At 41.8% G+C, this 14182-nt stretch overlaps 1 protein-coding gene across 4 annotated transcripts in view; it reads left to right on the top strand.

The window, feature by feature from the left end:
• The window catches only part of ttll7 (tubulin tyrosine ligase-like family, member 7), an 82118-nt gene that overhangs the window by 9155 nt on the left and 58781 nt on the right, over positions 1-14182 (top strand). For all 4 annotated transcript variants that reach the window (XM_026193852.1, XM_026193853.1, XM_026193851.1 and 1 more), the window contains exons 2-7: positions 3517-3939; positions 4207-4338; positions 6063-6184; positions 8710-8777; positions 9031-9189; positions 12798-13014. In XM_026193852.1, the coding sequence (XP_026049637.1) occupies positions 3915-3939; positions 4207-4338; positions 6063-6184; positions 8710-8777; positions 9031-9189; positions 12798-13014 (723 nt within the window). In that variant the 5' untranslated portion in view covers positions 3517-3914. The remainder of the gene's footprint in view (positions 1-3516; positions 3940-4206; positions 4339-6062; positions 6185-8709; positions 8778-9030; positions 9190-12797; positions 13015-14182) is intronic.

The raw sequence follows: 14182 nt of genomic DNA, 5'->3' as shown, positions 1-14182 counted from the left end.
TGAAAATCATATCAATTTATTTCAAATGTATGCATTATTATATGTAAGTCGGCGTTGTCCAAAATGCAACACATAGCATTTGTCATAGAAAACATATTTCAGTGACACTTTGCCTTTTAGACTTAATGTAATGTCTAAAAGGCATGATGTAATGTCATTCAAAAATAGTAAGAATGAAAAATTAAAATTAAATTAAAAAGTAAAAAGTAAAAAAAATAAGTTGGTCACAGAAAAACAATCACAGCGTCTTGTTAATTGCCTCAGAACCCTTCACATGTATCACAGAACCTCTTGTGGAGATTCAAAACTGTCAGGCCATTAGTAATCATCACTGCTCAAAGATCAGCTTCTACAAACTCTCCTTTTTAATTGTGAGAATCATGAGTGGCTGAAATAGTTTGTCTAGCATCCAGGTTTTTAATCCTTTTGTTGACATTCAGACTGTAGCCCTGATAAACTTGGTTATTCATGTGTGGACATTAAAGCAACCAGGCGTCATGGCTGCTATCAAATCTAAAATTTGACAGTCAAATTGGATTTAGCCATTGTATGAGATGATGAGAGTACTTGATCCTTTTTTGTCTGACATATAAAACTATTACAGCCTATGATGAATGAAAATGTAAGAAGTAAAGAAGAGACAAAAGAAACACCCTTCAACAATGTCACGAGTGCTGATGTTACATTATTTGTCCACCAGAGGGCACTCTGTAGCTTCGCTAACGGGAGTGTGTGTTTGGATTTCCACAAACACAACAAGCAGCTGCTCCAAGCAGAGTCAGGCAGAACATATGAGTAAGACACGACTTCTTGTGACAGTAAAAAAACATTATTTTGAATGTCATATTGTCATAGTTAAGAACAGCTACATACAGCAAATGTTAGAATCTATTTACATATTGGCCGTTTCTCAATTCTCAAGTACACGAACACAGCACGATCGTTCTACAAAGGGCATGGCGGTGTGCTCGATGACATCTCTGCTCCGGAGTTTTTACTGCCATTCCCTCTTAATTGAGCTGTGATTAATATTTGCAATGGAAAGATGTAGCAGATTTTTTTAAAGAAAAAAAGATATTTTAAAAAAGTATCTTAAGCACTTTGGCGAAATTCGCTTTTAAGCATCATCTGTTTCATAATGTTAAGCACAATCACTACGTGACAGAATCACAAGCTTCATCTCTCTCTTAATAAAAATAGTATACATGTATGGCTGAATAAAAACAAACAGGTGAGATGTTAGAATGCTTTTATTTTTATTTTAGTAAACACTCAAAACTTACAACAGACAGCTGCTGGGGTTTGGAAGAGAAATCAACAAATATTTAAAATCTAATCAGAATTCTTGGAGCAGCCTTCGGGATCTCCGTGTATTAACATGCTGGATTTGCTCCCGCTGAAAATGTCAACTCCCGAATTTAAATATTTTTAATGTTCTGATTTAATTCAGAGTCAGCTGTTTAAATCAGAACAGGTGAAGTTCAAAACTGACAGCTCTCCAAGACTTCAATATTAAATAAAATGGTCCAGTTATCAAGCTTAAATTGAATCTTAGCCAGACAGATTTTCTCAGGAACTAATAAAACACTGAAAAAACCAAACATTAACATTTAGAAGTTACCTAAGTGACTTATATATCATGTTTAACCTGAGTAGCGAAAGACCGGGGGTGTTAAAAACGACGTGCTGGGAGTCCGCTGTTCTCGCCGGCCCTGGTGAACATTGACCTCCCGGTCAGCTATCGAGCTGGTGGGTAACAGACGTCTCCGAAAACGTCTGAGCGCTTTTGCAAACATGTGATGTCTCGATAAATCGAGCAGATATTTGAAGCTTCCACAGCTACATTCTCGCCTGAAATATCTTAAAAGTTTATTTTGTGACACAGAAAGAGGAACATTTCAAACTTTTTAGCCGCTTTCCGCAGCTGAGTTTTGGATGAAATGCATTCTGGGATATTTGGCTGCACCAAGTTGACACAAGTCACCACCGATGCGTGCTCGATAAAACGGGAGGAGCGAGAACACATTCTGGAATTTTTAGCATACTTGGCTTGATGCGTACTATGAATTGGAACAGTGCTTGGTCTGCAGCTGATGACACGTCACAAGTCCAGTTCTCATCTAGAACTGGTTTTCAATGACCAAGTTGTAAGGCTGCATGACCCAAGGAAGTTTCTGTCCTTTAGTGCACAGACATGGTGCACAACATTTAGATAGCTGGGACACTGAAACTAAGACACATGTAGAAGTACAGATACTAAAGGATTCGTTAGTAACAACAGTGCAGGTTGATAAATGAATATTCAGCTCGGACAATCTGAATGGAAACATGTATCTTCAACTGATACATCAAAGCACCAACTTTTACGAGGAAACCCTGCCAGGTTTCTTTTAATCTCTGTATGGTGCATTCAGTTTCTCACCATTTCAACCACCGTCTTTCTTTACAAGCAGAAAATGTTCCGAAATGTATAATAGGTGATTACATAATAATAATAATAACTTTATTTATAAAGTGCTTTCAAACAAAGTGCTGAAAAAAGATAAATAAATAAAAGCAATACAGAAAAAACAATGCAATTTAAAAACATACATACAGTATCCAGCATCCATGTAGTATATACAGGTTTCTCAAAACCACGATAAGCTCATGCTCAGTGCAACACACAACCACCAAACCCTAAAAATCAGCTCTGTGTGAGCACACTCAGTGTATTACTTGTTAATCCATCACTGGATTAAGTCACACAGATTCATGCGTGTGCAGTTTAGATTTTCCAACTGATGCTGCCTTCTTTTTTTACAGCTAGAGCACAGGGACTGCTGAAGTCATAGGAAACATAGAAACACACACAAACAATGCAGGAAATGAAGCCTAGTCCAACACGTGTCACTGTGAGGCAACATTACCAATCATCGAGACACTGTGCTACCCGAGCAGTGACCGTTTTAATCTTCATAATGCTTGATTATATTCAAAAGAGGTTTAAAGACACACTCCCTGACCACAGCCAAATAATAACAGAATCTGGCTGGTGACTGGTGTTAATTTCCCACACAGTTTATAGCCCGGGGCACGTTTTTAACAAACCACTGTAAAGATGCCATCTGTTTGAATGAAGTGACCTCCCAGGCATACAATTAAACCCAGCTGGCACAAGACACAACGAGTAGCAGAGAACTCTTTACTTGACATCCACATTAATATTTCACAGTGATTCCAAATAATGGCAATTATTACTGTAGCCATCACACAGCTTTATCTCATTAGTAGTATTGCAGTTTCGCGGCTGTATGGAGTCCTGACTGAACTCTGTCCAGTGTCAGATTGGCTGATGTAGCCTGGGTTAGGCCTGTGTGCTGCTGCTGGAGCTGCTTTACATCAAAGAGCACGTCCAGTGCGCTCCAGTCGAAAGCACACACTGATCCACGCTGTGCACTGCAGTCACCCTTTGAGCAGTCAACCTACTACTACTGTTCTGCAGCTGTAAAATATGGTTTTTCTTCTCCTCCATAGGCATTCCTACCCACTCCCCTCCCCCCCCCATCCACCCCCTCCCCACCTTTCTCCTGCTGGGGATGTAAATAAGCTGGGGTTGTGCAGACCCTTGAGAAGTCCTCCCACTCCCGCTCTTCCCAACCACTGCTACCCCCTCTGACTTCCCTGCCCACTCACACTCTGCTGCTGCCGCCGCCGCCACTGCTGTTCATGCAGCTGAAAGGTGCCAGGGAGATGCTCAGATGATCCATTGGGTCGTTGTGAACCACTTCGTCCACACAGCCCTAGACAGGGAAGACTAACTAGTGTGAGTGTGAGAGAGTCCTTGGGGGTGCTGCGAGCACCCTGTGAGGCCCGCCCACCTGCCAAGCCTGGCAGAAAGCTTGGCTTGTCCCTTTACTCCTCCAACCCCTGAGATGCCCTCCCCTCCCAATGATGGAGGTGAGTAAGAGAGATTCAACTTTTTTGTGTGTGTGTGCATACACCACCTATAAAAGTACACATTAGCAGAAATACACACACAAATAATTTAGGGATCATGACGCACGGAGCTACGCCGAAATAGATGCCGAAACCATTTACATTCTAGCCTCATAAACACACCAGAGTAAATCCCCTGCAGAAATGAGCAAAATATATTAGAAGACTCAGTCTGGAGCACAAGCTGTGACTGTATCTAGCCTTGTTGTATGTTTTCTCCTCCTCCAGAGGATCAAGGAGCGTCCCCCGTGAACAGGCCATCTGTGGGCTCCTACCAGAGCAGCGGGAAGAGGAAGGTGCACACCAAAAAGAAAAAAGGCACCATTACCGCCAACGTCGCTGGCACAAAATATGAAATTGGTATTGTAATTTGCTTTCTTGTATTTATTATTGAGAAGCATTTGAAATTTTTTGACAATAGAAAAAAAATGAGTAAAATAAACATACAAGCCACTGTCTGGTGTCGGGAAAGATGAAATCTTCTCTCACCATGACTGAGGAGCTCGTAAAAGATTCCACTACAGCGCGTTTAACGCAGAGTCTCCGAAATTCAAGCGTCTGAATCTTTATTTTGATTCATTCCTTGTGAAAATTTCATTTGTGAGTGAGACCAGCAACTCGTGTGGTAGAATTAATGTTCTCTGACAAGGTGAATTTCTATTAATCTCGGAAACAGCCCTCAGTACGGCTTACTCTGTCTGTCAAAACCCCACAAAATCCAATCACAGTGTTTTCACAACAATAAAATCTAATTTGCTGCGTTGGATTGTTTTTAAAGATACCACCTTTATTTAATAGCTTCAGTTAAAACTAAAAGAGTTGCAGTCCAGCAAAACACTTCTCAAAGAGACAGCTTGGCTTCGTATACATGCATAAATCTTTGTTGAGGTAATATAACTTAGAGGTGAGCTTTTTTAGATTGGCTGAAATAGCATTGTAAGCATTCCTCCCATGTTCAATATACTATGTGGCAGCAGGGCTCTCAGGGGTGAACTACAACCTATGAAACTAAAGAGTCAGCAGCAGAAAGTAGAAGTTGGATGCTGCAGGGATCTTGCAGGTAGATGGAAGTCCAGCTGTGAGTCAGTCAGCTAGCTGTGACGAGACCCTCACAGTGGCCATTCTGAGAGTAGAGCAGAGCTATTTTGGAGGGAAATTAACACTAAGGGCCAGATAGATGGCTCATTTTTGCTGTTACCTTTTTTTGCAGCTGTCTTTTTCTGTTTCAGAATTGATAGCATTACGAGAAAAGGTTAAAGGTTAGGGAGTATGTGGTTGGAAATCTGCTTTACACACACTGAGAAGGGAATGCCGACTCTACCCTGAGGATGTCGATTTAGTAAGATGTGTAAGAAAGGCCGATGAAATCTTTTTTTTGGACTCAAAGCCCTGCTAGTAACTGCAAGCATAGGCCTGCTGTGATGTAAACCCTTCCTGTTCCAGTTAGCAAAACACTGTGAGCCTCTACCTACGTTAACAGATGGATGAAGTCACATCGGAAACACGCAACATTAGGCAAGCCTTCTCCAGGTTTGTGGAGGCTTTCAAGAAATTAATTAATACCTTGTTTCGTTAGGGCATATGAATTTTTCATTACTCGCTGAATAATGAATAGTTGTTGGATTAATGTCCAAATGGGCTTGCCACCTATCTCTCATACTATGGGGTTTCCAGTGGGGATTTGAATGCATTACAGACAATTAATTTATCTTTTTGAAGAGAGGCATTACGATTGGCTGCTCTGCAACCATGCCATGAATGGTAAATATTGCTGTGAGCTTTTTGATCTATAATCTCCGGGTCTCATTCCTCCCCTAATGTATGCAAAAACAAAATTTAAGCCTTGCAAAATGTTTGAGTGAAATATTGATCTGCAAAGCAGAAATAATTGATTTGTGGGTCCAGGTCATTTCTTATTCTTATTCTGCATCAATATCATTGAGTTGTTTTGCCGTCGTGGATATGTATAGTCAATCCTCTGGGGGTGTTTTCCTAAAATCAAAGTGTATGTAAAGCTTATTTAAGTGACTGCATGTCTCACTCTATTAATGGAATACAATCTAATGAGAGTGTTTCCCTCACAGTTCGTATAGTCATCAATGAAATGGACTTCATCAAGACCCGTGATGATGATGAGACTGCCAACCTCATCTGGAACGACTCAGCTGTGCAGCATGAGAAAATCGCTGAGCTCAGGAATTATCAGGTATACATGGTTACCATGTTAAGTCAGTACACCTTTGTTAGTGGTTCAATAGCCTAGAGCGGCGGTCCCCAACCCCCGGGGCCTCGGACCGGTCCGTGAGTCGTTTGGTACCGGGCCGCGAGAGTTGAGGCTCAGGTGTGAAATGTCTGGTTTTCAGCTTTATTTTGTTATCGTTTTTATCGTTAACTCGGTTTTCCTGGGTCTTTTCACGTGTGTTATGAATAAATCTTTTTTTTCGGTACCGGTACTAGTTTTATTTTGTTGTATTTATCCGCGACACCTTAAAGGCCGGTCCGTGAAAATATTGTCGGGCATAAAAGGTGGCGCAAAAAAGGTTGGAGACCGCTGATCTAGAGGTTATAGAGGAGAGCTCTCTGGATAAGGGTTCAATTCCTCTGCTGACCAGGAAAATATGGCTCTTAATCTTTGGAGCTCAAGAATATGGACCGAGACGTCTGAAAAAGATTATTATTTGAGTAGGAAAGGTGAGATTTTACCTTCCTCAAGAGTTTAATTAGAAGAATGTGAAAGATGCCTCTGATTGAAATGCACTGTCAGTAAAAACAAGATTTAGATGCTGTAATAACCATGCTGCTTATAACTGATTTTTCTATTAAAACTCTACTTTTTAAGATGCCATAGACGGTTTCTTACATAGTCAGAACAAACTATTAAATGAAATGTGAATAAATCTTAGCTACCAGAGGTTTGCCAAGAATTAAAGATAGAATTTCAAAAAAAGGTCATTCGTGTGTGTGTGAAGAAAAGGAGGGTTCGCTGCTTTATTATCCTTCGGTTGTGTAAACCACAACATGTCAAATTTATAGCGTGTAAACCTGCTGACGTTTAGCTTTTGATCAAATAAATGAACACAGGAAGCATCATATGTAAACTTTAGGAAACAGCTGTTTCCATGAAGATCGTGACTGGGATTGTTGAACCTGATGAACCCAAGTGTTTCTGTACAATGTGGTCAATCCCACCCAGGGTCTCTTTGCAGTACCAGTCTGCCTTATTTCTGTCTACCACCAAATGACAACTATTAAACTGTGAGTATATTTAAAAAAAGAAAGGAGGTGAGAACAGATGGGAAGGAGGCGGTATTTGGAGAATTTTGCTGGAAGACAACTGAATGAGAGCATTCACTTACAATAATAAAAATTAAATAACAATTAAATAAGTCATAATAGGAACAATTTAATAAAATATAACTGAACAAAAGGAAAAGTGATAAGCTGGCAGAAGACAGAGTCTGGCTTCTTGGCCTCCTTAAACCATCAGAGGAGTGAGAGCAAATAGTAAGGCGGGGTGAGCCCAATGAGAGCAAACATCTTCCACAGAGACGGGAAGATTGACGGGTAAACTGACAAGTTGTGAGCAGCAGGGGATGTTTGGGCGGGTTTCAGACGTCACCTGTGAAGTTGATAAGAAGGCCCTGAACAACAAGAGTTGTTCTGAGTTCTCCATGCTGGTCTGAGAGTGATCTTACCTCTGTTTGACCCCCCCCCCCCCTGCCCTGCTGAGTGAACTTGGCTGATCCCGGTCAGCTCTGAGCATTAGCTATCCATCTTCTCGAGCGCTTATTTGATTAGACTGGGCACTAATGATCGATTAAATCACAGGCTAGTCAGGAATAGTATGGCTTGTTAGGAAAGGGGCAGCAAGAGTTCAGCTAAGTAGATTGAATATTACAAATAGTGTAACAGCTTAACATGTTGTAACGTGGCTAATGTTTCACGTAGAACTGGTGATGTCAGGTTTTTTCTTTTTTTTAAGTGCTCCCTCACGCTGCCGTGGTGCTTCATGAGATAATTTTTCAGAAGAAAAGTAGAAGTCCCTCAACAATTGGTTTTGATTTCCCCTCACGAGTCACGTCGTCTCGCAGCATTGGCATAATTGTGCAATCTCTTCCGAATCCCTAATTACGTCTGTCTCGTTTGGATAATAATCACGCATTCCCTTTACCCTCTGCATCCTTGTTTTTTTTTCCCTTTTCCCCCTCCCTTCTCCTACTCTTTCTCCCTCTTTTAATTTTTCCTTTTTTCCTTTTAGTGATGTACTGTGAGAGTTTGCTGTCAAGTTTCACTTCATATGAGCCTAATTAACGCCCCTGTTCAGGCTCATTTGGTCAAAGAATACAGAAAACCCAGAGTTTCTCCTATACCCCCACCTCCCTTTCGGCACATTCAAAGCAATTCATTCAACTGTCACTGCAGGAGCTTGCGATGCAGAACCAATTACCTTGGCCCCTCTGAGTTGAGATTGATCTTTTTTTTTTCCTCGCCTCTTCCCTCCCCAACCTTTAAAGTATAAAAAAAAAACCCATGGTAAACTAAATAAAGGTTAAGAAAGGTCTCAGCGTCACCTTTTTGTTTTGAGTCCGTAATTGGGCATAAATGTCAGAACATTGTAAGCTCACTTCAGGTTGCTGCCTTTAATGTGCTCATTTTTATGAAGGGGTGGGGGTGAAATTGAGTGGCGTAATGGCCCTAACAACATTATTATGTCTGCTTGTCCCGTCGCAGAGAATTAACCATTTCCCTGGGATGGGCGAAATCTGCCGAAAAGACTGCCTAGCAAGAAACATGGCCAAGTAAGTTTTTTGTTCCTCTCTTACAACACCGGCTAAATTAGAAGACGAGTTGAGTTGCAGATGTGCGTGAAAGCCTGCATGCGCTACAAGGTACAACAGGGTGTCTGCAGCACTGCACACTTAGGAGACAAACAAGTAGACACTGCAGTGAAAGCACAACCGCACCTTTAAAAACTACAAGTGGCTGACTCTAGATAGTTATAAAAGGAGAGAATAAAACACATTTATGTTACTCTCTTTTTTATCTCTCCAGAATGATCAAGTGCCAGCCTCAAGAGTACAGCTTCATACCCAAAACCTGGATCTTCCCTGCTGAGTACACTCAGTTCCAGAACTACGTCAAAGAGCTACGCAGGAAACGCAAGCAGAAGACCTTTATAGTCAAACCTGCCAACGGAGCCATGGGCCACGGGTAGGTCAGAGGCTAGCGAGCGCGCTGGTGCAATCTGTACGCATCCAGAGGAAAGCGGAGCGAGCAGAAGGAGAGAGTAGCTGAAGGAGATGATAAGTAAGTGGGTGAAGGAGGAAATTAGCGCTAGAGCAAATGGAGGACAAGCACAACAAAACAAGGCAATAAGAGGTTTGTGACCCTGACATGGGTGTCTGTGGAAATAGCATTATAGCTGGGACCAGATTGAGTATTTGAGCTGAGAGGGTGTGGTGAATCTCATTGTGGGCTTCATTGTCCTCGATGGTCACACTCTCCATAAATCAGAGGTTATCGCCGCCATTGGAGGACACACACACATGCACACATGGTTGCTGGCAGTTACTGTAGTTCCCCCCCTGAAGGTCTCTGCATGTGATTATTGGAGTCCTTTATGAGGCACCATCAGCAGAGACCAGTCAGATTAGAAAATGGACAACGATGGCTGCTGCAGGGGACTCCGTCTCTCAATAGCATCGCTTTATCAGAAGATGAGCCGGCTGTGGCACCTGAATGCATATTTCATACTTTGCGGTCCCGTGGGCTGAGTGCCTATCTCATGCTTGTGATGTCATGCGCCCGTTGTATGTTTTGACTACAGGAGGGTTGAAACATGAAGAGACCAAATGCAAGCACAGAGACTTGGATTTTTTTTAAATGTATGAGGTACACGTGTGCACTGTAAGCAAGCAAAGAGACAAAACCCCGGCAAGCAACACAACTGACCTAGTTTGAACTGTTTAGCTTTTGTTGATGAGCAACTTGAGTAACTTTCAAAGATGTAACCAGTGATGTTTTTGGCATTATATTGAGAGGTGTGCCTAAAGGAGGAGGCAGACAAAAATTATGCAAAACAGTGTGCGTTCGATAGATCCTGAGGAGGTCCAGGGGGTGGAGGGGCACAGCGCTCTGATGATGCACCTCATTCTTTTTTTGCTATTTAATATCAAAGAGAAAAAGGTAAATATCCTAAATTGTATTTCATATTCTGACATGAAGCAGGCAGTCAGGGTCGATTTAAGCTGTGTGGTGCTCACAGTCACATAGCCAAGCGGAAAGGAAGTGAAGTGGTTTCGGTTTTAAATATTCAGGCCAGGCTGGTTTTTGTAGCTAATACAGTTTTATAGGATAGAAAAATAAATAAATGAATAGATGGAATATTTTTAGAGGCTAAAATATGGGAAAATAATCTGGTTTGAATGTTGCACCATTTCTATCTCAAGCTCTGAAGAATATGTTGAAATTTCTGAAAATCCCAGATATTTATTTAATATTCTTTCTGACTTATTATTCTTTGAAAATATGATCCCTGAAGTGTGTGTATGAAGAAATCCTTTGGAGTGCCATCATCACTGGCGCCAATAGGTGGGGATATTGAAGTACAAATAACTCAGCGTGCTTCACCTCTCCCTCTAATTCTCTTTGAATTTGTCCTTTCTGGTATAATGTGCGCATTACTTATAACTCCATGCTGCACTAAGCCCTTATTTATTAAAGAATAAAAGGCAGCAAAGGCTGAATTATTGCAATACATTAAGAATATGAAAGATGATGAGTTTAGCTCGACCACTCAACGGCAGGCGGCTCACAAGATTAGATTTTTCTCTTTTTTTTCTCCTTTTTTTTTTGCATGGTGTGACGCGGCAGGAAATTAAGTTATATCTACCCCCTGTAATTTATTTTTCCGTCAACCAACTAAATGAAGTTATTGTTTGTGTCTGAAGCCCAGCTTGTTATAAGGGAAACAAAATAAAAGCGCGTGCAGAGCTTAAAAAGGCGAGATCCCCTCCAGTGCCAAATTAAATAGGCAGGGGAGAGTGGGCCGTGATTATCTGACACCCTGGCTCATCAATCATGTCGTCTCCTCTGCTACTTCCACTCGACTAACTAACACTGTTAACCCTGTCTTCATCATTCAGCTTTCTGTCTGCCTGTTTGGAAAGCCCCTCACATCGTCCATGAAATCCCCCCTCCACATAAAAACTGAAAAAACTTTGAGTGCTGCAATAAGCAGGCAGGTAAAACACTCGTCTGTAGTAGAGAAGTCGCCGCTAATTGATAAACCCAAAGTAACAGCGACATTATACTCGAGTAGATCTACAAGTAATGAATTTTTTTTAATCAAGCTTAGCTAAGACCTTATTTGATCATAACCTGAAAAACTAAACCTTAGTAACCCCCCCCCCCCCCCCCCCTTTGAGGCTTATCAACAACAGTGCAGTGTTCTGGTAAGCTAGGAGTTGATGAAGTTGACTGAGCACCTAAACTAAATAAGAATATATTCTGATTACCTGGGGCCTAATAATTTTTGACCTCTAATTTCTGACCTAACTCTTGAATAGTTAAATTACTTTTGTGTGTGTTTGTTTTGGAGCAATCAGTTCTCCACATTTTAGCCCTGTGTTGCGTTTATGTGTGCAGTGTTCCTGCTCGCTTGCGTATAATGGAGCCTTCCTGGCTGTGCACGTAATCAGGTTAGCCCGAGTCTGCTTTAACTATGAGTGATGGTGATATAGGTCAGTCGCTTTGTGCGCGCATAGTGGAAGATCGTTTAAAAATGACCCCTCACCCGCACTGCACACGTATGTACACCACACACATTCAGACAGGCGCACACTGTTGCGAATGTCGTCCCCTCACACATACAACCACGTGGACGTACACAAACTAATAAAACACATCTTAAGTCCAGCCGGCAACAGTCTGCTCTTCATAAGAACTGAGTGCCAGTGACATGAGACCAAAGCAAATGAATTAGAGTGGAGGTTAAAACGGAGCGCACTGTCTGCTGCTATTAACCTGCGCATGGCTAAATGACCCTATTAGAACATGTGATGCACTGTGCCATTTAGACTGAATGGAGTTTGGCTACAGAAAATCACAATAATCTCCAGATGCTGGCCGGCTATGGCCCAGACAAACCATTATTTGCGCTGTACCTGTCTGCTTCATGCGCAATCATTTCTCAAACCGTTCTGTTTAGATGGCAAGTTAATGAATAGAGTAACAGCATTTTTGGATGGTCGAATGCGTCGTAGCGCCAGACAGCTCGTCCTGTTCAAACTAGACTGGACTCATTTTTACATATTTTCACTGAAGGCTGTGGAGGCTCACTGAATACCATCAGGGCATGACTCTGACCCTCTCAGCTATTAATGCTAAATGCCTTTATTATAAAAGTATTTCTAATCATTTTGTGCTCAGTAAGGACATACTGTTATCTTCTCCTTCCAACTACATCTATTGATTAGTAGGCTAAAGCTATTCTTGGCATGCGAAGATTGAAAGTACCACTAGTATTGGCATCTGCAGCAAGCCAGACATATATCTCCAACTTTTCCAGATGACTTTGAAATGAAATATTGTGTTGAGACACATAAAATCTGTATCTTGTTTGCCCCCCTCCTTTTTTTTCCCTTCAACATGTATATAAGACAGTGCCAATGTCATCAGTCATGTTCATGGTCTCTGCTGTGCTCCCATCTATCATTTTTTTAATTATCTTTTTTGTCTTTACTATGCCATATTTTATTATGCTGCTGACGACACCATAATTTCCCCCCCGAGGATTAATAAAGTTTCTCTCGATCCAGGATCTCACTTATCCGTAACTGTGAGAAGCTGCCAGCGCAGGAGCACTTTATCGTTCAGGAGTACCTAGACAAGCCCTTCCTGATGGAGGGCTACAAGTTTGACCTGCGGATCTACATCCTCGTCACTTCCTGCGACCCTCTCCGCATTTTCCTTTACAACGACGGCCTCGTTCGTATGGGCACAGAGAAGTACCATGCACCCAGCGAAGCCAACCTGGTGAGTGACAAATAATGAAGCTACTATTATGCAGGTATTCACACACACCTGCGCCTTTTTCTTGAGTTTGATAAAAGTGCATGGCACTGTGGTGCATTTATATTACTGAAAACAATACATATATAGTGCTCAGCGTGTTATAAATTCAGTAATGCACTGCTAACATTTTATTTATTATGCACTTCCATGACCTGCAGCCATAGCCTCGTGCAACTCAGCACAATCAGATTAAAAACAGATGAAACAAAGGTTGGAAGCAGTGTTGTCTTTACATAAGAACATGCATGCACACATATAAATAGTCCACAATTGGCAATAACTGATATTGTTCACATACACACACGCACACACACGGACGCAAAATATGCAGACATACTGTATGCACACAAATGCCCACATGCCAGATGTCTCCTGTAATATCAAGCCGCTCGTGTTTGCCTTGAGGTTCTGCACCTGCTGAAGCACAGTCTGTTGCTGATGATGGGATACATACGCACATACACACACGTGCACGCACGCAGACACGCACTCAGTGAGTTCAGAGGACATTATGGTGGCTTACACTCATTCCTGTAGGTTTGCTCTAGTCTTAACCATTACTGCTATTTGCCAAGCCCTAACCGCTGCCCTGGCCTTAACCTAACCTTACCCCGTCTTTAAAACTTGTCTTCACCTTAAATTTAATGATTTACGTTACGGGTGCTTGCTTTTTGTCCTCATAAGAAAGGCACGGCCTCATAATGTGTGTAAATAGATTTACATGAGTAATGCCTGTATCACCGCTTCCTATCAAGCACGGTACTTATCTAAAATATGAGCACGCACGCACGTGCACGCATAGACATGCAGGACCTCTCCCATGACATGAAGCGTGCGTTGTGTTAGTCTGTGACATATGATGGAGTGAGTCATGCCATGGAGATGGATGTTTAATCCCACAGAGAGTGGCTTCCAGACAGCCATCGGGTGCTGGAGTGGCCTGCGGTCACAGCGGTTATTACCTTGTAGGCTAAGGACAAGGATGTATTGTCTTCAGGTGTAAGGGATGGTGTTTAAAGAGAGGGATACAAAAAGTTAAAGACAACCATCCAATAAAACATTTTAACCATACACTATTGGGCACTATAACTCAGATTTATATTCTTAAGATTTTGCAGGTCTGTGATTG

This window comes from Astatotilapia calliptera, chromosome 15 (assembly GCF_900246225.1).
Source record: "Astatotilapia calliptera chromosome 15, fAstCal1.2, whole genome shotgun sequence".
Classification (NCBI taxonomy): Eukaryota; Metazoa; Chordata; class Actinopteri; order Cichliformes; family Cichlidae; genus Astatotilapia; species Astatotilapia calliptera.
This window is presented reverse-complemented; position numbering and strand designations above follow the sequence as displayed.